The following is a 22148-nucleotide window of genomic DNA, read 5'->3' on the forward strand; positions in this document are numbered from 1 at the left end:
GAGCTTGTGACGTGTTACTGCTCACAAACCCTGCAAATGATATGATGAAGAACAATGTGAGAAGCTCTCCTCAGTCTGGCTTTGGATTGCTTTCATTCTTTAAAAAACACTATTGCCTAACTACCCCAACCCCACCCCCTTCATCCTCTAAACAGCTCCTGATGTGTACATCTGGAGCGTTAGCGCAGTATTAGTTTGCTAATTGATCCTCTGAAGGGCCACAACGGCCATCCGCCAGCACAGTGGTGGATGGAAGTACATGTGGCATGAAGAAAGGACTTTTGTTCTCTGGGCCCCCACGCTCTCGTTCCTTGTATGGAAAATCTGAGGTGGAGGTTTGGGGGGGGCAACCTTTTCCTAAAAACAGCCTCTCTTTCTCTCTGTCACCCAGTCAAACGCTCTGAAAATCAATCAATACTCACTCCAAGTAAAAATGTGGTAAATGGGCTGAACTCTGGCAGAACACTGTACTCCAGAAGAGGGAGAAACAGTGTTCTCGTTACGATGCCTCCGCACACAAACACTACGATCAAGCTGCAGCGTTAGGCACAGTTACAGTGCAATGTGTGTGTTTATGGCCAGAGAACATATAACGTGCTCTTAATAAAACAAGAAGCTTTGATCGGGCAGAAACCAAGACTGGGAGGGAACTTTATATGTTCAGCTTTAATTTTAAAGTCACAGTCCACCCAGAACTGAAATTCTTGTGGCAAGTTCACTTCAATGGAATTGCTGCAATCAGAGCTCACAGGGGTCAGATGCCCCTCCCACCAACTCAGAGGCTGTTTTGGCTCGTTTCAACAGAACGCTGTCAACTTTAGCAGCCAGTCAGCTGATGTGCTTCACAAGGGCCTCAGAACAATAAAGCGTCTCTCATTTCCTTCTGTCCCACAACACCTCTGCTTGCTTTTCCATCGTCGACACTGCTGACTCACACACTCCACTGCTGTTTAGTCATAATAAACTCCATTCTCTTTTGGCCAGTTTTGCTTTAAGTTTTACTTTTTTCTTTGATAAAACATTCTTTTTTTTTTGTCATTTTGACTTTGATGTTTCAGGAATGATTTAGGCGTCGGCCTAAATCATTGTGGCACAGGGCATTTCAACCTAGTCCAGTTTAAACCTAATGTCCTCAACCGTTCGGTGCAGGGCAATGAGATCAAACTGCGCCTTTATTGTCTACCTATGCTGACGTGCAAGCCTGGAACAGAAACAGTACGTCATGATTTCAACCTGGAACAGAACACTTGTTTATCTTCAGTGGGGTTTTTTTTGTCTAGATGCTGAACTCCGCTGTTGTTCCTTTTCCCGGACAAGCCAACTTTTTACACAATCAGCTCTCAACCTACGCAAAGTGTCATTACCACTGGGCAAGGACGGCACACAAGTGGGCCTCTGTATCTTCTGTAATTACCATAATCCTCCTCTCTATGTAGCCAAATAGACACAAATGTCAGACCATTAATCTGAATCTGGCATAAATGGTTATTTAAGGACAGATCCTGCTTTTCCCCAGTTACGTTACTGTCAGATGGTGAAGCTAAAAAAAGTGGCCACAGATATCAGAGGAAACGGTTATTTTCAGACAGGTGATGACTGAATGCCCTTTAGTTTACAGAAAGGAATGTTGACACATGCATTAGCCTAACTTTACGTAACCCTAAACAACCAGTGCACTGATGGAGAAAACACATTTAAAAGTGCTACGGGCGCACCCCGGTGGCAGTGGTCTCTCCCACGTTGTGGTTTTGGTGTTGTGGTCAACGTAGTACACTCTGCCATGAGGCAACACCCTCTGCTCCCAGCTGCACAAAGAGAGAAGAGACAAGCACGCACAAATATTCATTTACTATCACACCGAATACATTCCAGCAACGAGATATCCAAGATTTTCTTGGACTGCCAAATACATCTTAAGTTTTTTTGTTTTGTTTTTAAAGTAGTCAGGGAGTGTCCCTTAATGTAATAAACCTCTAAATGCATCTCGCTCACCTGCAGCCATCCACACACTTAAGCTTTTTAGGGGCACTGACTCAACAAGTGTTGCTGAAGTTTTATCCTCTATAAAAAAAAATCATTCACCTCGACCTCTGTAAACACACGACTCACACTGGAAACACCATTTTAGTCTATCAGTAAAATATTCTTTTCTGACATATTGGTGGCAGTCATCTCATTCTGTGCTTATTCATCTGATAACTATTAATGAATCCCCACTTTTAGGTTGAAACTGCAAATATACACACACTACGCAGATTCTTACAAAACTATTGGAAGATTTGACTGGGTTCAGAGTTTCAGAGGCAAATATGGTGCTGGTAATAAAACGAATAAAACTGAAATAGGTGAAGTAAGCTACAAGAAGCAAAAATATATATAGAAGGCAGACTTCATTTTATTACAGGATGAGGAATGAAAAGGAAATTAAATGTTTTAGTATGGGAGGACTCAACTTTCTCACAATTAAATACTTATGACGCATTCACAGTTTACACGAAAGATCCGGGCCTACTCCAGCATCCATACAAAGTTTATCTATACACAATAACAGATTATTAATCACTGCTTACTTTTAACATTTAATGTGCTAGCATTTTTACATGTAGATACAGCAGTGTGTGTTTAAGATTTTCTTAAACAATAAATATTCCTCTCGTTGTTTCTGTGGCAGTCTTTCGTATCGTTTATAGTTTGCTGCTCAAACTACAGGCTGACTATGAGATGCTGTGACACACTGGCTCTTACCCTGCTGGGAGTGAGTCTGTGGTGGGCTCTGTGGTGCTGTTGCTGGCCTGCTCTGTGCTAGAGGTGGTGTTGGAGCTGGGCTCCACTGAGGCAGCTGGACCCAGGGCTTCCTGCTGACCAGGAGAGGGGCTACTGCTGCTGCTGCTGGCAGCTGGAGACCTGCCCGAAGGAGAAGATGGAGGAGGCGTGTGTAGGGACACGCCGCGATTGTTCTCCAGTCCATTAGACGTCAGCTCGACCTTATCTGAGAGAAGACACGGGCAACAAGAAGCATAAGAAAAGCTGGGAAGATGATGTGATGCGTTCTTACAGTCAATTAAGAAATTACGGTTTAAGAGTGAGTGGACTGATGGCTGCATGAGAGATGATTTGGGACCAAGATAGACAAACAAACGTTTTTTTTTGATTGGTTGATTACAAGTAGCTGAAGCATCTGCTGTATATTACTCAGCTACTCTCTTTTCCCACATTTCCTTTCTCTCCACCAGTGCTGTCAAATAAAGGCATTAAACGCTTCCAATGACCTTTAAATTAAATGTTACGTTTGGCAATCTTTAGACGGTAACACAATTTCAAGCTTCAAGTTTGGCATTTGCACTTGGAAGGTGTTTCTAATTCCCGAAAATGAGTGGGCGATCCTTAGGCTGCAAAATAAACAAAAATCTATCTGCCTGTGAGAAAATCACCGAAGGATGCACACATACAATGTTTTTATTGACTGAAGCCCTGCAGTAGCCTTTCAGCATATTTTTCAGCCTGCTCATCTCGATAAGTTGCTTAATTGAATCATTTTGTTTAATTTTGTTTAGTGTGTTGAACGTCTTTCAAAACTGTGAGACTACGCATATCTAAAATTGTCATGTGACATATTTAGGAGTGGATAAAAACTTTTTGATTATTTTCACTACAGCTCATCTCCTCATAATTCTTTTTTATCACCTAGAAAATGGTAGAAAGTGTGAAGAATTCCCATTATCTCTTTTATGTTTCTACTTTTTCTGACCTAAAGTCCAAAATTTCTCTCATTTGTGACAAAGTAAAGCTTAAAATCCATTTTCCATACGAAGCATATATAAAAGCTGCTGATTAAATTTCTGTAAATAAACAGCTGAAATATTATCTTAGCCACATCTACCATTCGCTGTAGCGTGGTGTAACGTGGTTATTTTCTTGGATGCTCCCTTTTAAAAGCTTCCTCAGCAGTGTAACCACGTAAATGTAAAAAGCCTGTGTTCTTAAACTGTGCGTGACACCGTGGCGAGGTGAGCAGACTTTCCTACCTGCGCTGTTTCCGGGGCTGCCGTGACTCTTAGAGGACTGCCGGCGAGCAACGGGTCCGGGGATCTGCTCCTCACTCAGATCCCCATTTGTCAGAGAGCTCCCTCTGGAGTCCCCCGAGGACTCACCCTGCGAACCCCCCACTGAGTGCCTGTTGCTCCTGAAAACAGAGAAAGAAAAGAAGAAGACATATCAACATCTGCACTTACTTTATTCACCTCGTCCTTTTATATCCTTTGTTTTGACGACTCACAATTCAACCACACACGCAGAGGTGTCAGCTGCTTTTCCTCTCTGAACACTATCATATTTTCCCCAACGCTAAATATAACTTTGCTTTTCTGACGAGAAAGAGAAAAGCACGATGGCTTGCCCCCCCAGGACTGAGGAATGCTGGGGCCGAGCTTGGACGGCGATCTCTAGATTCAGTTGTTTACGCAGCTCAATAAGGAGAAGAACTAACAGTGCAGTGTGCACGTCTGCATGTTTTTATGACCATGTTCATGCAATGAGAACACTTGAGAACAGCATAAGAAGCCTCTCATCTTGTCTGTTGGTGGCATCTCTTCATATGCAGTATAGAGATGTTGACTGCCTCGCCATGACAGCAGCGGTTTAGGCTCTTGGCTGAACTGTGCTTAATGCCCCCCCACAGTGTTTAGAGGGAAATACCATCTGACCCCATGCACTCCCGCAGCAAAGCTTGGAAATAAATGCAGCCTGCTCCACTATTTATTATCTCGCTACCATTCTAGCCAGTGAGAGCTGCGTCTGAAACCACACTTGGGGGGGGGGGATAACATGCTGGCACTCTGCATAAGTGCTTCAGTCGAGTGGCTTCCTCCACTCGACCCTTTTCTTCTCTTTTCTGCATTTATTTTGATTACAATTACGCCTGGGGTTTATGACTTTCATAAACAGTTTTTTAGAAACGGGTTTGGAAAGTTTAGCATTGTATTTATTATTATTGTTCTTACTGTACCACAACGTCTGCAGACTTTCTAAAGCGGTGGGATTAAAGAAGCCTCTTTTTCTTTGAAAAGGCATTTTTGGTTTGTTAGGCTATAAAGAATCACAAAGTCTTTTAAAAATCTGACTTATGGAAATAAACATTAAGACAGAATAATGCTGAAATGATGGCTTTTATAAATACACTCTATTATTCTGGTGTTCAGCTATTCAACAGGAGATAATCATGACTTGTATTTGATGTTTTGCTCGCCTGATATGCCAGAAAAGTGAATCTCTTTGGAGTTTTATTGCCTATTAGAAAAAATTAGCTGATTTTTATTTTTTTTTATTTAATGTTTTAGACATAAGCTATAACTTTAGCTTATCTAATGCAATATATCCCGCAGGAGATGCCAGTACAGTCTACAGTATTCCCCACATAACTCATAAAGAAGCTCTAATGAAAGCTGGCTACAGTGTATGCACCTCCTTTTGTATATCTTGTTATATTTCATGTTATAATTCAGAAATTTTATGAGCCTAAATGTCACTGTTCATTATGACAGCCATGGAGTTATGACAATTAAGAAATCCCAGACTTTTGGGCCATCTGTCCTGCTGTGTCACCCCAAGCTCTTCAGGAGCTGGAGAGCAAAACAACAATATCCCACGACGTGCTCTAATAAAATAATAAAATAAAATATCAAATTTCCCCTAGATGACAGCAAGCTGTGCAGATCCAGGAACCCAAAGTCCGTTTTATGCAGATGCCAGATGGTGAGAATTATTACACCGTGACGCAAACGCAAAATTTTGGGAAGGGGATAAATGATCCCCTTTCTTGTGTGGAGAAAACCACAACTAACCACCACATATGTTGGTAGAAAAAGATTCAGAGTCTTGAACTGAGCTATTTCCCAGAATCCCTCGTTACATGTGTAACGGCACAATGAGTTGGATGTTAACCATAGTTTTACTCCATTAAAATATTGTTGAAGCATTGTTGAGGACTGTACCCAAATCCCAAACAATCACAGTGTGTGTGTCTTTGTGTGCGTTTTCTGACCTGGCCTGTGATCCCGCTGTACTGGGAGTCTCCTCGCTCTGTGTCCTCCTCAGGTTGGGTCTATCCGACTGAAGTATCTCTGCAACAAAGACCGATTACATCATTAGTGGACAGACATACACACGGACACATCCATATCACGCTCCTACCAGCACAGTAACAGTTCAGCAGTGAATCCTTGACTAGATAAAAATTAGTCAAGTCTCCTTTAGCTTGTGACAAAACAGTGACAGTTCGGGCTGTTTCTGTCTCCTGCAGTAGACAGCCCTGTTACTATAGCAACCCAATGCAGTCCAATAAAGAAATAAAAGAGGAGGATGTAGAGTCAGGTTTGGTTTAATTCACTAAACAGTCACAGGGCCAAACAAGTGCACGTGCAAGGTTTCTGAAACTAAAAATAAGGATGTGTGAAATTAATTTAGTGTACTATTTAATTCACGCAATATTTCTGCAAGGTAAAACAGAAGGTTTAACCTCAGACACCACTGTTTATCTGCAGGAAATGTCACACTTGGTTTTAGGGCAAACAAAAAATTCCCAAAATGTGTAAAATGTCCATCTGCATCTAAAGGTCAGAGGTCACTCTTTCGAGGACGCAATGTTCACATTTTGGACAGAGAAGACAGATGGTTTGAACGAGGAGTAAAAGAAGCCATCTATGTCCACTGTGAACGAACATCTCGGATGAGAGGTGAAACATCTTCAAGGAAACTTAAAGAAGTCCAGATGCTTTTCTTTCCAAGCTTCTTAGACTATGATGACCTGGATGACTGAGAACCTTCACAGACATAAAATGTCAATTATACAATTAGAAATGTTATATTTTCCATAATAAATACACTATAGTGAGAACTGGGCTCACATCTGTCAATCTGGACCAAGTGACAATCCTCAGGGCCGGGCCCAAATGAAGCAAACACATACTATAATCATCAAAACCTGCAGTTCCTCCAATGGCCACTGGAGACTGGCTCTAAATTTGAGACAATCCCCATGGACTCGTATGAGAAAATGTCCATTTTCAGCAATTAAATAAAGAGGTTTACAACCTGGCACTAAAACATTGTTTGTCTTCTTTATAACGGCTGCACATGGATAGGAGTCTATGACTGACAGTTGTGCTAACAGGCAGCAAATCACTCAAATGAACCTCTGAATGGTTCAGATGTTTGATCTGGACAAAAAAAAAAAAAAAAGATGGATGGATGGATGGATGGATGGATGGATTTTGGATGAAATTATCTCAATAATCATAAAACTATACAAATAGAACATACACAACTGATTTGCTGCTCAAAAAAAACTTCAGTTGCTAGTAGGGCTGCTCAATTAATCGAATTTTAATCACGATTACGATCTGGGCTTTCAACGATCATTAAAAATGACTGAGCCGATTATTAGCCCCTCCCTCATTTATCCGCGACACCTTAAAGGCCGGTCCGTGAAAATATTGTCGGGCATAAACCGTCCGTGGCGCAAAAAAGTTTGGAGACCGCTGATTAAGAGGACCCGAGGGAAGCTCGGAAAGCTAAGCAGAAGTTATTTGGAGAGTGACTGCCGTTGGTTGAAAAGAGAGTTTAAAAAAAAAAAAAAACTTCAGTGGTGTTGCACACCATTTTATATTATTTTTTTAAAGTCATTGTTAACCCTTTAAAGCCGGTCAGAGCAGCACGCTCCGTTTTGCGTAACTATTGTTAAATCCCTGTAGAACCTGAACCGTGTAAGCTAGCGCAATAATTTGTTTTGCATATGAAACCGGAGGAGTTGTACTTACATCTGATGCCATCAGCTTGTCCTCGGTCACGGTTTCGTTCCACATATAGCTTTGCAAAAATTGCATAAAAAGCGCTTGCAGGAACAAGAACATAATATTCCAGAAACACGCTTTGCCGTTCCTATCAGCTGTTCGTAACACTTCCCACAGTGAAATGATGCACCTGCTGTTTTCTTTGCAAATTTGCATCATAGGATTGTTTTTTGTTTTTCCTGCAGTATATAAAAATTGCTGTATCTCCAAAATAAAACTATGAAGACACTCAAAATAAATTTCCTGTGGTGGGAAACTATTTTTTGCAACTTTATTGTATTTAAAGTTTTGAGGGATAAACCTCTTAAATTTCTCCAAGTAGAAATATATGTAAACAAAACAAAAGCGATTTTCAATTTTTTTTGTAGTTTATTGCACTTTTTTGCAATTTATGTAATTACTATGGACTTAATGCAGACATATTATTAAAATATGGGCTATAACAGTTGTATTGATGTATAGCAACTTGAAATGCTCCCACAAATGGCACTACAGCATGTAAAAAAAATAATATAAGCTCTGGTGGACTTGGTTCTATAGTAGGTCTTAAAGGGTTAAATAAATATCGTCAAATAATCGTGATCTCAATTTCAGTGAAAATAATCGTGATTATCATTTTTGCCATAATCGAGCAGCCCTAGTTGCTAGTAAACTATATATAACTAGCGAATGATTCCACGTGGTGATTCTCCTTTATGAGCAAAGTTTGCAGAATAAACATCAAGTTGCATTCAATAAAAACTTAAACTAGTGAATAAAACCGTAAACCCATCAGGATGTGTTCACTTACACCACACAGTAAAAGAGCCAAGCACTGTTCACAAATGAAAGACTTTGAGTCGCCCCCTGCTGGCCATTATCAAGAATGCAAGATCAAGGGACTTCACATTAGCTTAGCTTTACAGACTCTGAAGATACATCTTGCGAATACAATCCATGTTTCCTATCACTTCGTTACCATCGCTGATAACAGGCGAAAAACTTTCAGACAAATTAACTTTTTAAAATCACACTTTGAAGCAAGTATTGACAATCCTGGCTAAAAAACTCGACGCAAACTCACTAAGCAATAAGTTCAGCTTCCCTAACATCATCATTATCAGTCCCAGTGTCTTCTAAGACAGCGGTCCCCAACCTTTTTTGCGCCACGGACCGGTTTATGCCCGACATTATTTTCACGGACCGGCCTTTAAGGTGTCGCGGATAAATACAACAAAATAAAACTAGTACCCGTACCGAAAAAAAGAAGATTTATTCATAACACACGTGAAAAGACCCAGGAAAACCGAGTAAACGATAAAAACGATAACAAAATAAAGCTGAAAACCGATAAAAACCCTGAAAACCATACATTTCACACCTGAGCCTCAACTCTCGCGGCCGGTACCAAACGACTCACGGACCGGGGGTTGGGGACCGCTGTTCTAAGACACAGATTTATCCTCGCACTATGAAATTTGCGGTGGTTACCTGTCCCTGCATCTCAGAACTGTACAGTAAATGACAAAGTGCTCATACTGAGGCTTTGTGTGCACAAATAAAACAATAACCCTGAAAACCATACATATAGACCTGACACATGTGGTGGTGGAAGCACAGTTGGCGGTTTAATAGAGACCATTCATGCTTGTATGTATCGAGTAGTCTGTGCTGGTTTGTGTGCGCAGTGGTATGCGGTCTTGGCGGTGTGAGGGACTATACAGTCCCAACTGTGACTGAAAGCCACAGGCCTGTAACGCGCTTTTCATTAACACTCACTTTCTCCTTTACACACCACCTTCCTTCATGCCGTGGGCACGACAGCCTCAAATGGCATCCATGTTTACACATTTACATATCCCGCTATCTAAGGTAAAGAAAACAGGTAAAGTCTCACTGACTCACATACTTACACACGCGCGCGCGCACACACACACACACACACACACACACACACACACACACACACACACCACTATTTTAGAGCTATGAAAGAGCTTCTTGTGAGCAGACCTGGTGGACATACAGAAAAATAAACAGTGGTCTTGAGGAGAAACCATTGTGTCATAGCCCGCTCACTGAGTTCATCATCCCCCATCCCGCGTAATGGTCCAATTACTGCTCTGGTGTGTGTCTGTCTGAGGTGGTATGCCTTCTCAACATCTAAACTTCAGTGAAAATAACAGAGGGCACACATTTCAGTCACACAGCTGCTATGGAGAGACTGGAAGCTTTGGCTTACTTGTTTAACCTCAGTGTCCACTCGGATTAGCCCCTGTGAAAGAGAACACCTTTGATTTAAGACTGCAATAAAAGAGGTCGATGAGGCCGAGCCCAGAGGTGTTCACTGATGTTAACAACGACACAAAATGAACACATTCACACAACTTGCAGCCAAGGCGACAAATGAACTGATTATGACAACACTTAGATGAGGGTCTACACCAGAGGTATTAAAGATAAGGTTCGGGTCCAATTTCGCCCACTGGACAGCTTTAAAAATATGAAGGAGTGGAACTTAAACACAGACACCAACCCTAATATCCTCATTTGCCACACATCCTACTCCAAGGCAATTAAATAATAGATAAACAATTAAATTACAGAAAAGCTGCAGTTTTTCCACAATTTACTACAGAAATGTATGTTTGTTTAATTATATAATTAAAGGACGTTTTTAGCAAAGGACTACAGGGACCTTTTCTGTAATTTTACACTTTTATCATGTAGTTTCATGCTTCAAGGCCCAATTATCAAAGTTTGATGTCCCTGGTCTACATGAAGCACCGGGGAGACGGTCATCAACTGGCCATTTGTTATTTGTAATGATGATTGTAACAGGTCTTCATTGCATAAAATTTCATTGCAAATGGAGCTTATTTTTAACCTGTATCGTGATATTAGGATTTATGAGTAACTACAAAAACAAATATTGGCTTTTTAAAACCATGAAATATCGGTACTGGTATCGGTCTTAAAATTCCTACACTGCCTAAACTCTACATAACAAGTAACAGGGCTCGCAAAATCGCTGGCCCGACGTCCCGGGGCTAGCGATATCTCTGGTCGGACGACCAAAATCTATCTCAGCCCAAAATGCGCAGTTTGTGTTTAACTAAGCATTTATGAAATCACTTTATTTTTTTCCCAGTCTGTTTATTCAGTGTTGGCCACACCACCCTTTAATATCAGTCCCTATATATAGACATCATTGGGCAGTGACTGGGATTTTCACATCACATAGTTGCCCTCGTTTTGCAGACTGTAACGTCTCATCCATGGACATTTTCTTGTGGATACATGCTATACCGCAATATATACATCTGCCAGTGACACTTTTGGCTGAATTTCTGTCTCACGCTCTTAATGAGTTCCACAACTCTGGCACATTTAGCCAGTTAATTAACACAGTCTAGCGTGATGTCTCAGTGTTGACCAGTGTTAGTCAGTGGGTCGGATAATCTGAGGGTGTCTGTGCTGCGGTTTACATGTGGCTCCTGCTTCTGTGGGATAGGAAGCTGTGAGTATGTGGAGTGTGTATGTACGAATCTGACAGTTACAAAGTTTGCCAAAAGTTGAAATATAAGGGTTTGTTTATGAAGCCCACCACATGCGTGCGTGTGTGTGTGTCAGAAAAGCTGCCAGGGGAAGTGAGCAAACCCCCAAACTAACAGAGCTGCGTTCAGACTGAGAACACAGAGCCCCTTGACATCACCAGAAGTAACACACTCCCACCTTTATGCACTTTGTATATTCAAGCAGCTCACATACGGCTGAGCACACACACTCTGCAGAATGTAAAACACATGTGCGCTCACACACAAGTGCAAAAAACCCAAAACAAAACAACAAAACCCCCACACATCTGCATCGACACTCAGGACAACATAAAAAACACACACAAAGTCAAGTGCCTCAGCTTGAAACCCAGGATCTGGAGGGCACACTTCAGGCCTCTCCTCCCCCTGAAACACACACACACACACACACACACACACACACACACACACACACACACACACACACACACACACACACACACTTGCATTCAACTTTGTCATCGCTGCCCCTGCAAGCTTGAAGAGGAAACCCCCCCCAACTCTCGCTACCATGCACACTGCTCCAGGATCACAGAAGGCGATTGTACTACTGAGCTGCAAGCAATGAGACTCAATTACGCAATTCTCTGCAACAAATTAGACAAAAGCGCTCCTGATGTTGGTGATTATGTGTGTGGAGAGGCTGCAGATAACAGAAAACTGGGGGGTGGAGGGCTCTTTTCATTGTACGTCAACCTTTGACCTGCACACACACTCAAATTACGGATGCACGCTTGTTTAACTGCATTATGAGGGCTTCGTTTTCACTGCATTCATTCGTTTATATCCAGAAAATGGTCTTACTTTAAAGCATGGTTCCACATTTTTCCATAAACGCGCTCACTCGCTTCCACGCCAAGACTTTGGTGAGAAGATCAAAGTCAAAAGAGCAGCATGCAAGCTTGGCTTTGTATCACAACTACTCAATCTTTACAAAATTATGCGTAAAAATGAGATGTTCCCACTAACCTTTCTGCAGCCAGCTCTAGCTGCTGGATGAAAGGATTATCCAGAAAGTCAAAGTACTCTGTTAAAGATCTGGATATTCAATTTTTTTTCTGTTTATTTTGAATATGACAACACTGCATTTAGATTGTTTAGGTTGTTTGGGCTGTAAAATTACATAATAATTCTCACCTTTCAGGAACCATTTGAACTTTCTCTGCAGGTTAAGGAGTTACAGTCATGTGAAGCACGCATGATAAAATCTAGGCCGAGCTGATTCTTGTGCCTGTGTTCAGCCAACAGTACCTTGTGAAGCTTTTGTGCTGTCGTGACAAGCAGCATATCTCTGTAAAGCCTGTCTTTTCTTCTTTTGGAAACAATCTGAATTTTGTCTGTAGCACAAACGGGAGCCTCCAGCCCACCCCACGACCCTGAACTGGAGAGGCAGTTAGAAAACAAAAAAAGGATGGATGAATTGTTTCATTGCTGTTTTTGTACCATTTTCAATTAAACTCAGGGTTTATAGAATTTGCAGATGATTGCATTCTGCTTTGATCCACATTTTACACAGAGCACCAACCTTTTTGGAAACTGGGTTGATGTTGGAAAAACACTGTAAAGAACAAATAATGCATCAGAAATTTATTTTAATTATCTTTTAAAAGTCAGAAAATTACAGATAAGTCCACAAAATATTAGCGGACAATGTTTTTCTTTTTTCGTGAACTATTAGATTCATTGTGTCCACACTGATTTAGTGGAATTATTCATCTGGTGCTAACTGTGATGAAGTCCTGGCATGCAAATATGGAAAGAGTTGCCGCAGAAACAGCAGGGACTTTGGCGACTGTGTCCTTACAACTTAAAAACATGTACGTGTATGATTCTTATGTGCATTTAAATCCAAACAATTATCTAATTATCAAAGAAAAGCCCCATTTACAGGATTTGTTTTTCCATCTTGTCCCTCTCGGGGAGATATATGTTACAACAGCATGCACACACTCGCACACCTCCTCTTAACCTCTCTTCACATCTGAACAGTCACAAAGAGACACATTTACGCAGCCCATGCTGTGGCAGGCCTCAGGCCTCACTGCTGGCTGTGTTCATTCAGCAGGATACACTGCGGGCTCTGTGTGGCGCTCTATGAAGCCTTGTGTGTGTGTGTTGCACAGAGAGAGGAGATGGATGCATGGAACCTCGCTATGGCTTTAAGAGCAGATTAAGAACACCGTATTTGTTTAAAAAAACATAGACCCAGTCTTTGCTTCCAAACCATAAAGGAAGGCAAAATGTTAGTGTAGTGCTTGGGAGCGGAAAATTCTGTTGACTGAGAGTCAATAAGTGTGTGAAGTGTTTGAAATCCTTCCTGGCAAACTATGGAATCATTTTATATTGGTTTGGGAATAGCAATACATGAATGTGAAGATAAAATATCAACTGAGGCCACAGTTACACAGTGTCATATATTCTTTTAATATCATGATTTAAGTGTAACGATATTCTTGTTTTGTTATTCTTGGCCGGACAGACAGACTACTGGGACACTATTTAAACATCACCTAAACTCTCTACTAAAAACAACAACCGACTTTGGTGAAATGAATAAATACTCTCTAGTCTAACTTTACAGTAACTGTCATCAGGTATGACACAATACACCTGAAGCTAGCCACTGCATAACAAATGCTTTATCCAAATTCTTCAAAACTGTTATCTTTATACAGTTAAAGCAGATAAAAGCAATACAGAGAATATTTTCTGATGATCCAGCGCTTTCTAAAACTCAAAGTGCACTCAGTGAAAAATAAGAGTTTCTAATGAGCAGAAGCCTGAGTCACCGGGAATGTGACGGCAGAAGGCGGACAGAGCGTGGAGATGTTTTTGGCAGAAGCGAGCTGGCACAAGGGCAATAAAAATAAATTTGTTGAGACTAACAAGAGCGTAGCCGCTTCTGCCGCTGCTTTTTCAGACACTTTCATTTGTCAGATATACGGCCTGGAGGCCAGGCCCTCTGCTTGTCTTTGGAAAGTGTGAAAATGGCAGAGGTGGTGGTCAATTTTTAGACTTTTTACTGTGTTTTGCACCAGGAAGCATTGTGTTCCAAGACATTAAGACAGCAGCTGTCAAAATCCGGTGCAGAGGTGTGATACAACATCAATTTAACAGCCTTCATGACATTACCCATGGCCTGCTGTGCCACTGGAAGGATGTTAAAACATGTCAAAGTCACGGAGGCATGTCAGTGCTTCTCTGACTTTCAACAGCAGCTCTTTTTCTAAGTGGAAAAAAACGACTTTGCACACTAAGACACCTCCAGCTGTTCATCGTATGTGTTGTGAGGATGAATCCTGAAATGCTATGGTGTTTACACTGCAAAAACTCAAAATCTTACCAAGTATATTTGTCTAATTTCTATTCAAAATATCTCATCACACTGGAAAAAAGACACAATCAGCTACAGAGTGACATTTCAGTGAGATATGGGAACTTGTTTTTAGTGCATCTTGGATCTGGAGAAACATCACTTGTTCCATCGGCAGATTTTTTTTCACTTATTTCAAGCAAAAATATCTTGTATAAGTGAAAAAAAATGATTAATTAAATTCTATTATCTAGATATTTAGAAATATCTGAAGCAGCATTGTACTCTCAGAAAACATCAAAGATCACAGGTAAAATGCTGACCTTACTTTGACTGCTGCAAAGGAGACCAGGTCAGGTCACATTACTGCATGTAAAGGAGGCAGGAGGAGGCCAAACTACTTGTCAAGCTAATGAAATCTTCATTCATATAAATGTACATGAAATTACCATCAAATCTGACTTTTTCTCCATAATTTACGCCAAAGCCAATATGGCCGCTTTTGACAACGCACTTTAGATTTAAAGACTAAAGAACATGAGCAAACGTGTGTGTTGCCTGTTAGATAAAATAAGTGTAACACCTCTGGTCAACACATTAAAAGGTTATCAAAATGATCCTGGTTCTATGATAGACGTTACTTGGAATTACAGCTTGAATGACTGATGGTGATTATACTATAAACAATATAATCAATATAAACATAAAAAACAACATTATGGCATTTCAGACATGACAAACACAAGCGGTTAAATAGTTTACATGGAAATAACAGGACATGGAAAGGTACAGTGCTATTACTGCTAACATTAATATAATTAATAAAACTGCAAAAATGTGAAGAGGGCGCAAACGCCTTCGCTGTCGCTACAAAACAAACATCCATTTAATGCACGCTGGTATTTCCTAATGAAATAAGTGAAAAATGTCACAGTATAGGATGTTCAAAACATCAGTAACAACTAGTTATTGATTACTCACACCTACTGACAAAGGATGGAGTCTGCTGGTTAAAGTCTACAATACTTAAACAAATTCCGATAAAAAAAAAAGCAACAATAATTTAAAACAATTCGATAATTTAAAGCAATTCAGTTATTGAAGCATTTATTTTCAGGTTATTCACAACATTCATGCTTCAAACCTGCAGCAAAGGTTTACTTGTTTTTTTGGTGTAAAAGTGTTGCTACATAGCAGAACACTGCACCACCATCACACCACAGTCTGCTGAATCTTTAAATTTCAAGCCGAATCTTTTTGCAGTTAAACTGTTTCTAGGATTAAAAAGACAAATCAAATGCAAAGTTGCATCAGTCTACCAAACCTTAAGGCTCACCTTCACTATTCCTGCTATTTTTAATTGCACTATGAAATGAGGTTATGGCTCCCTGGAAACGTTTGTTATTGTCCTAAGGCCTTCTCCTGCGTGGGAACCAACAAATATTTTAATTTCCAAAGGTTTAGGCAGCCGCGTAGAGAACTCAGTGACTGTGGGTTGCTGGGACAAGGTTTCGGGAAACAGAGTATTTATGAAGCTTTGAAATTTGAATCACCTCCCTAAAAATAATTAGAGTTAAATTAACTGAGGTTAAAGGTGCTTTTTGGACACTTACATTTTTAAAAAGAGAGAGGAAGAGAGAATAAAAAAATAATCTTGCTTTAAGGCTGAAAACAATGTCAGCTTTTACTCGGCTGTCTTTAGTAAGACTAAACACAGTAAAATGTTAAGGCATGCTACTGTACAGCCACAGCGTAGAGCAGGAGGCAAAGTAGGCCAGCAAAACATAGAAGGCTTCCAGTCCCACTGTTTTTAATAAACAGTGGTTAAAGTACTTTTAATAAAGTAAGACTGTTAAGCATCTGCCTAACGTTTCATCTGATTCCTGTCGACACCCACATCTGGATAACTTTACAGATGTGGGTATCTTTAGACTTATTTGTTGATTCTCAGTAGACCATCTAAAAACTAATACAAATGAAAGACAACAATCAACATTAGATTAAAACAGCATTCGGCTGTCACCGGTGTCACCACATAAGCAATGTACCAACAAGCTGTCATGTCACCATGACGAAAAAAACTCCACTACAGAACATGTCAACAGCAACTGTATTTAACCTGAGAGCAAAGAGGGCAAGAAGAAGCGATTTAGACTATTTTGAACCCTTTGGCTTTTTCCAGCACTCATTACCAGGGCGGCGAGACACACAAGCATCTCACTGTACAGATATATCTGTGTGTGCGTTTGCTTTCTGGCAGTGCTACAAAATATTAAAGAGAAAGAGCAAGGGGAAAGAGGGAGAGGAGGAGAAAAACTTTAATACTGCGGTGTATTCTGTACTAATAAGCTGTCTGGGCTTCTGTGGGAAACTGTGTGTGTGTTCACTTTAATATAGCTTGTCTGACCGGTGTAAGCTTTGCCATGCACTTCTGTGTGCTTCTCCAAGGCTTCATGTTTGACTGAGAGCTTTCTTTGAATGTGCTGCATGTTATTTCATTTTTATATTGTGCACGGTGCAGCTGTGAGACAAATCTTCACATCTGTGGTGTGACTGCTTTGCGATGTGCTTTTCAGGTCATTTCTGTGCGATTACCTTTACCCTTGTGCATGTGTGCGCGTGCTTGAGAGATAAAGGCAGGACTCACTGTCTGCTGCCGTGCTGCCGTTGGGCAGCGAGCCCAGATCAACAACCATGCCGTCCAGACAGACGTTGAGCTCGCCTCCTGCTACAACCGAGCCTTTGTTCTCCGTCTGCAGCACCAGACTCAGCTGGACGTTCTCCACTAGAGGGTGGAAGAATGACAGACAAACAGAGAAAGAGGGGATGAGTGACTGAGAAGGCAGAGGGACAAAGGAAAATGGATATCCTCTGTTATTGCTCTAACAGAGGAAAACAGCGTGAAGTCACCGAATACCAAAAGGATTGTTTTCCAAAGATGTCGTCCCCCATTTCACTTGGAAAATATTCTGCATGTTAACAGATATACAGAAGGTCTGACTGATCCCCTCACACGTCCAGTGTGTAAAGTTGTTTTTAATTGCAGTATTTACATGAAGTAAGTCGTCTAGCTGCCAGATTAAGTTCCACACTGCACGTATGCACTGAATCTGCCCACAGCTTCCTGCTGGGCTCAGAGGCTTTGCTTTCACATCCACTTTGTTTTTGGTTTTGGGGGGTTTTAAATGCTCAAACCATTTCACAGTTAGAGAGGTAAGACTAACATGGTTTGGACATGAGGAGAAAAAGAGAAAGATCTCAGAGGAAGTTCATGGATGTATGAAAGGAGGACATGCAGAGTGGTTGGTGTGACAGCGGAGGATGCTAGGGATGAAGGAAAAAAAACATCCTGCTTTAAATGTTTCTCTAAGATATTTAAGTTAAAGTTATATATTGCAGCTTTATTTCATTTTAAATTAGATGAAGGGTTCAGGCTTTAAGAATTAAAGCTCTTGAGCATGTACCGCTCCCTTTTTTAAAGGACAGGTGTGGCATTTCTTCATCATTGACCCTGTGCACGAGAAAATGCTAACTTCCTGGTTTGAGACCGGATGTGGGGTTGTACATTACTTTGCGGTCAATCGCTACTGCGAAGATATACTCCAAAATCATGTCCAAAACTCGAAAACGGAAAGATCACGTTAAGTTACAAAGAGGAGAAGGTGGGAACACTCACCGCTGTTGTGTCATAAAAAATCTAATGATCAATTTTGACGTTTAAAGCGTTTAGATCGATCAGTTGCTTACATCACTCAACACAAGCAGAACTGCATCACTGCAGCAGAAGACACATCGTCCACATTCAGAAGCACATCTCTGTATAGTGACTGGTCTTATGATTTAAACAGGCAAATGTAAATCGCCGCTTGATTCATTCATTTGCTTAACTTGCTTTGGACCGTAAACAGGGCGCGAATAGGACACCGGAAACAAAGCTCCCCACAGGAGTTTCCGCACCGGAAGTAGCATATGCTAACGCACACATAGTCAATAGAGCTTCCATCGTATCTGGAAGCCGTCGCTGTGAATCCAAAACACAGCTGCAGTTCAAGTACAACTCAAAAACCGTTAATCCTCAGACTTTAAAAATAAATCCATCGGATATAACAGGAACACTAGTTTAACAGGAACATCGGTGGACACAATAAGGAGCTTGGCAACATGAAGACCCTGACATCCAAAGAAAAGAGAAACGTGGTGCATAATCACAGGATCCTTTTTACGGTAAAAGGTCTTCAGAACACGTAGCCAAGCACACAACACTCTCCAGGAGGAAGGCTTAATACCATCTACACTTAAGATAAAGACCGGGATGGGAAGTAGGCAGTAAACAAGTGTCTATCAGGCTCTCAAACACATATGCCAAATTAGACTTTGCCTAAAAATTGTCTACAAAGTTCTCTGTACAGATGAAAGCACGACAAAGCACCTAAACTAAAAATGTTTTTATAAATATTTTCATTTGTTCAATTACATCTAAGAAGACCATGTATAAGATATAAAATGTCTGTAATAATGTGTCCTTTGATATTTTTGTTAGAGAGTGGGTACATCTTTTAAGATGAGTAGCAAAGGGAAGTTCACTCTCTTCAGCTTGAATGTGCAGGCTCAAGCAGGAGACGCCTAAGGCCATTGCATCCTAGTGCTCAACCTACCCCAATACAGGATAAGAGATCAAGATAAGCAAGATCCATCCAGTATGGCACCATCTTAGACATACTTACATTACAGTCTTATAACTCTAAGACTCGTCTGACTCAGTCAAATATGCAAGGGTAAAGAATATTAAACGCTTACAGAGGAGTTATTTAGCAGTAACCATCAAGCCAAAAGTTACAGAACACTGAAATCTTTTCCGAGGAGTTCATAACAAAGTTAAGTTAAGCTTAGCTGGCAATGTGCCACCATCACTGAGGCTACTGAAAAGGTTTGAGACATCCAATCAGTGTTACTGTTCAGTTTAAGTGTGAATATCAAATAAAACTCTCTGTCTCAGCACTGTTAACAACAGTTATGCACATTTTTACTTTGAAAGTAAAAAGAAAATTCAGGTGTTGCGCCAGTTATACATCTGCATGCCTTACCTCACTAAGTGCCTCTGAGTGGATGAAAACCACAAGCATGTGAACAAGGCTCTGGCACCCTTGGTGTTAGTTAGCACATCGTTCTTTAAAAGAAACAACTTATTCTGTAAGCTTGAGTACTTTCAGTTTTTTGCCAAATCTGCTGGTGATAAAGAAAGTTTTTTATTAGTATAGTGAGCTTCTGTCAAAGTGGGTTAAGATAAGCTGCAACAGCCTGATTAAAATAACTGACAAGTAACTATCAGAACTTCCAATGCTACAAAGAAAAGTAAGAAAAATTTAAATTCTATATATTCCTTGCAAGGCCTCGGCCACTGCGTGTAATTTTTAAGGTTATTTGATCTAATCTAACTAATGCACATGGATTTGGAGTCGGCATTTTAGTCTCAGCAGCCTCTCTCTGACCGTGTCTGTCGTGTATTTACAGCAATATTTTCGAATTTCCTTCATAGATGGTTGGTCGTGGCTTACATGATGATGTGATGAAGTCTCTGGAAGACACAGAACCTTTCTGTATATGAATGTATATGTCCTGTATACAGACTTTAAATTCCTTATACTGCTAATAATTTTGGTTACACGAAAGCAAACACTGTTTGGGTATGCTGCATATCATCAGAGTAATTCTGACAGTTCCAAAGAGGCTTTGGAAATTCACCAGGACTGTAATAAAAATGCCCAAGTGCAATTTTTAGGTAATTTTATTTACTCAAAGTAATATAGAGAAAATTTATTAAAAAGAATTTTTTTTTTATCATCAAATAGCCAGGAAAAAAACAACGAGGAAAAACGCACAAACCTCTGTTAAGTAAGGTAGAGAAACACGTACAGCGAAATTGTGCTCGACATGCATGGTGACTCCAAACTGTGTGTGGGTGTTTGTGTGCGTTTTTTTCTTACTCTTGCCATCGTGCGAGCGCAGCGTGTCCAGCAGGTCTATGGTTGCGCTGCCCAGTAGCTCCTTTCTCAGGGTGTGGCAGCTCCACAGCTTTAGATCCAGACGACTCTGTGGCGTCACATTACTGCAAAACGGCATGAAAAATACATCAGCTACAAATGCTTCTGCTTACAGCAGCTGCATTTTATTATTGCATCCTGCTCTTCATCGCCTTTAGCGACGGTACGCAAGTTCTACCTCAGACAAAATGCTTTAAATAAGCTGACGGGAAACAAGTACAAAATCTCGATTAAATTTTATCTGTGTTAGAGCGCTACCACGACAGCAGTACAGTCCAAACACTGTCAGATGCATGCAGTTAATTTAATGTTCTATTGAATTGTTTTAACAATAAAACCCTGGCTCTCATGAGAGCCCGAGTGTGTGTGGTGCTCACTCACAGGGTGAGGTCTTCGTTCCACTGCAGCTCAAGGTGCCCGCTACGTTTGCCTGTTTTTTTGGTTTCACTGGTGAGGCCGTCTGCAGTCACCTCAACGAAGGAGCTCAGCCGAGAGTGCCGGTTCGGCAGCTTTGGGGACTGGGGCTTCGCCGACACCACTGCAAACACACACACGCATAAAGCATGTATCGTAGTGGAAGAACACATCTGTGGTTGTGACAAAACCTCTGCCAGCAGTGCAGCAGTGCTGTCATTTATGGCAACAAAGGACAATAAATGTTAACAAAAGAGAAGCATTTCTTTTTTTCATTGAGGTTTAACTGACTGCAGCTCTGGTAAGAAAGAGTCGGAGCTGATCAGATCCTCACGTGGAAAACGACAGTCTAATCACACTAAAGAATTTTAGTTCAGAATCAGAACACTTTATCAATCCCTGCGGAAATTATGTGGTCACAGTTACTCCAAGACAGCAAGAACAGCAACTACCTGAATTATATTAAATAATAAAATATATTGCAAAGTTACAAGATGTAACAAAATAGCTTACAAATAGTTCTAATATTATAATAATAGTTCTAATAAACAAATATTCCAGTACATTACAAAAAACTAAATATGACACTGAGACGGCCTTCTTACTATACCGACATCCTCTGTAAAGGATGTTCAGATCGTTAGGGTGTGTGCACTGTATGCTGTGCATTAGATGGAGGAACTGAACAACAGGAATGACTTCCTGTGTCGTTCGGTGATACATCTGGGCCTCACTGAACAGCTCCTGTGACTCACCAACAGTGGGTGAGCGGGATTGTCCAGCATTGTCCTTTTCTTGGACAACATCCGCCTCTCCGACAACACCTTAAGGGAGTCCATCTCCGTCTCCACAATGTTACTGCCCTTGTGGATCAGTTCATTGAGCCTGTTAGCATCCGTGACCCTCAGCCTGCTGTCCCAGCATGCAACAGCATAGAGGATGGCACTAGCCACAA

The 22148-nt window shown here is 40.9% G+C and overlaps 1 protein-coding gene across 4 annotated transcripts in view; it reads right to left on the reverse strand.

Annotated features, from left to right (window-relative positions):
• Nucleotides 1-22148, reverse strand: part of wwp2 (WW domain containing E3 ubiquitin protein ligase 2) — a 61019-nt gene that overhangs the window by 31549 nt on the left and 7322 nt on the right. For 3 of the 4 annotated variants that reach the window (XM_085280759.1, XM_085280756.1, XM_085280757.1), the window contains exons 3-9: nt 21161-21317; nt 20723-20844; nt 17386-17523; nt 6041-6119; nt 4026-4183; nt 2746-2989; nt 1716-1805 (exon numbers count right to left, since the gene is read on the reverse strand). In XM_085280759.1, coding sequence (XP_085136885.1) covers nt 1716-1805; nt 2746-2989; nt 4026-4183; nt 6041-6119; nt 17386-17523; nt 20723-20844; nt 21161-21317 — 988 coding nt within the window. The remainder of the gene's footprint in view (nt 1-1715; nt 1806-2745; nt 2990-4025; nt 4184-6040; nt 6120-17385; nt 17524-20722; nt 20845-21160; nt 21318-22148) is intronic. The other variant, XM_085280758.1, reaches the window with a different exon arrangement.

This window comes from Mchenga conophoros, linkage group LG7, assembly GCF_057382185.1.
Source record: "Mchenga conophoros isolate Kocher_MC1m ecotype Shallow Benthic linkage group LG7, M_conophoros_male_GT1.1, whole genome shotgun sequence".
NCBI lineage: Eukaryota > Metazoa > Chordata > Actinopteri > Cichliformes > Cichlidae > Mchenga > Mchenga conophoros.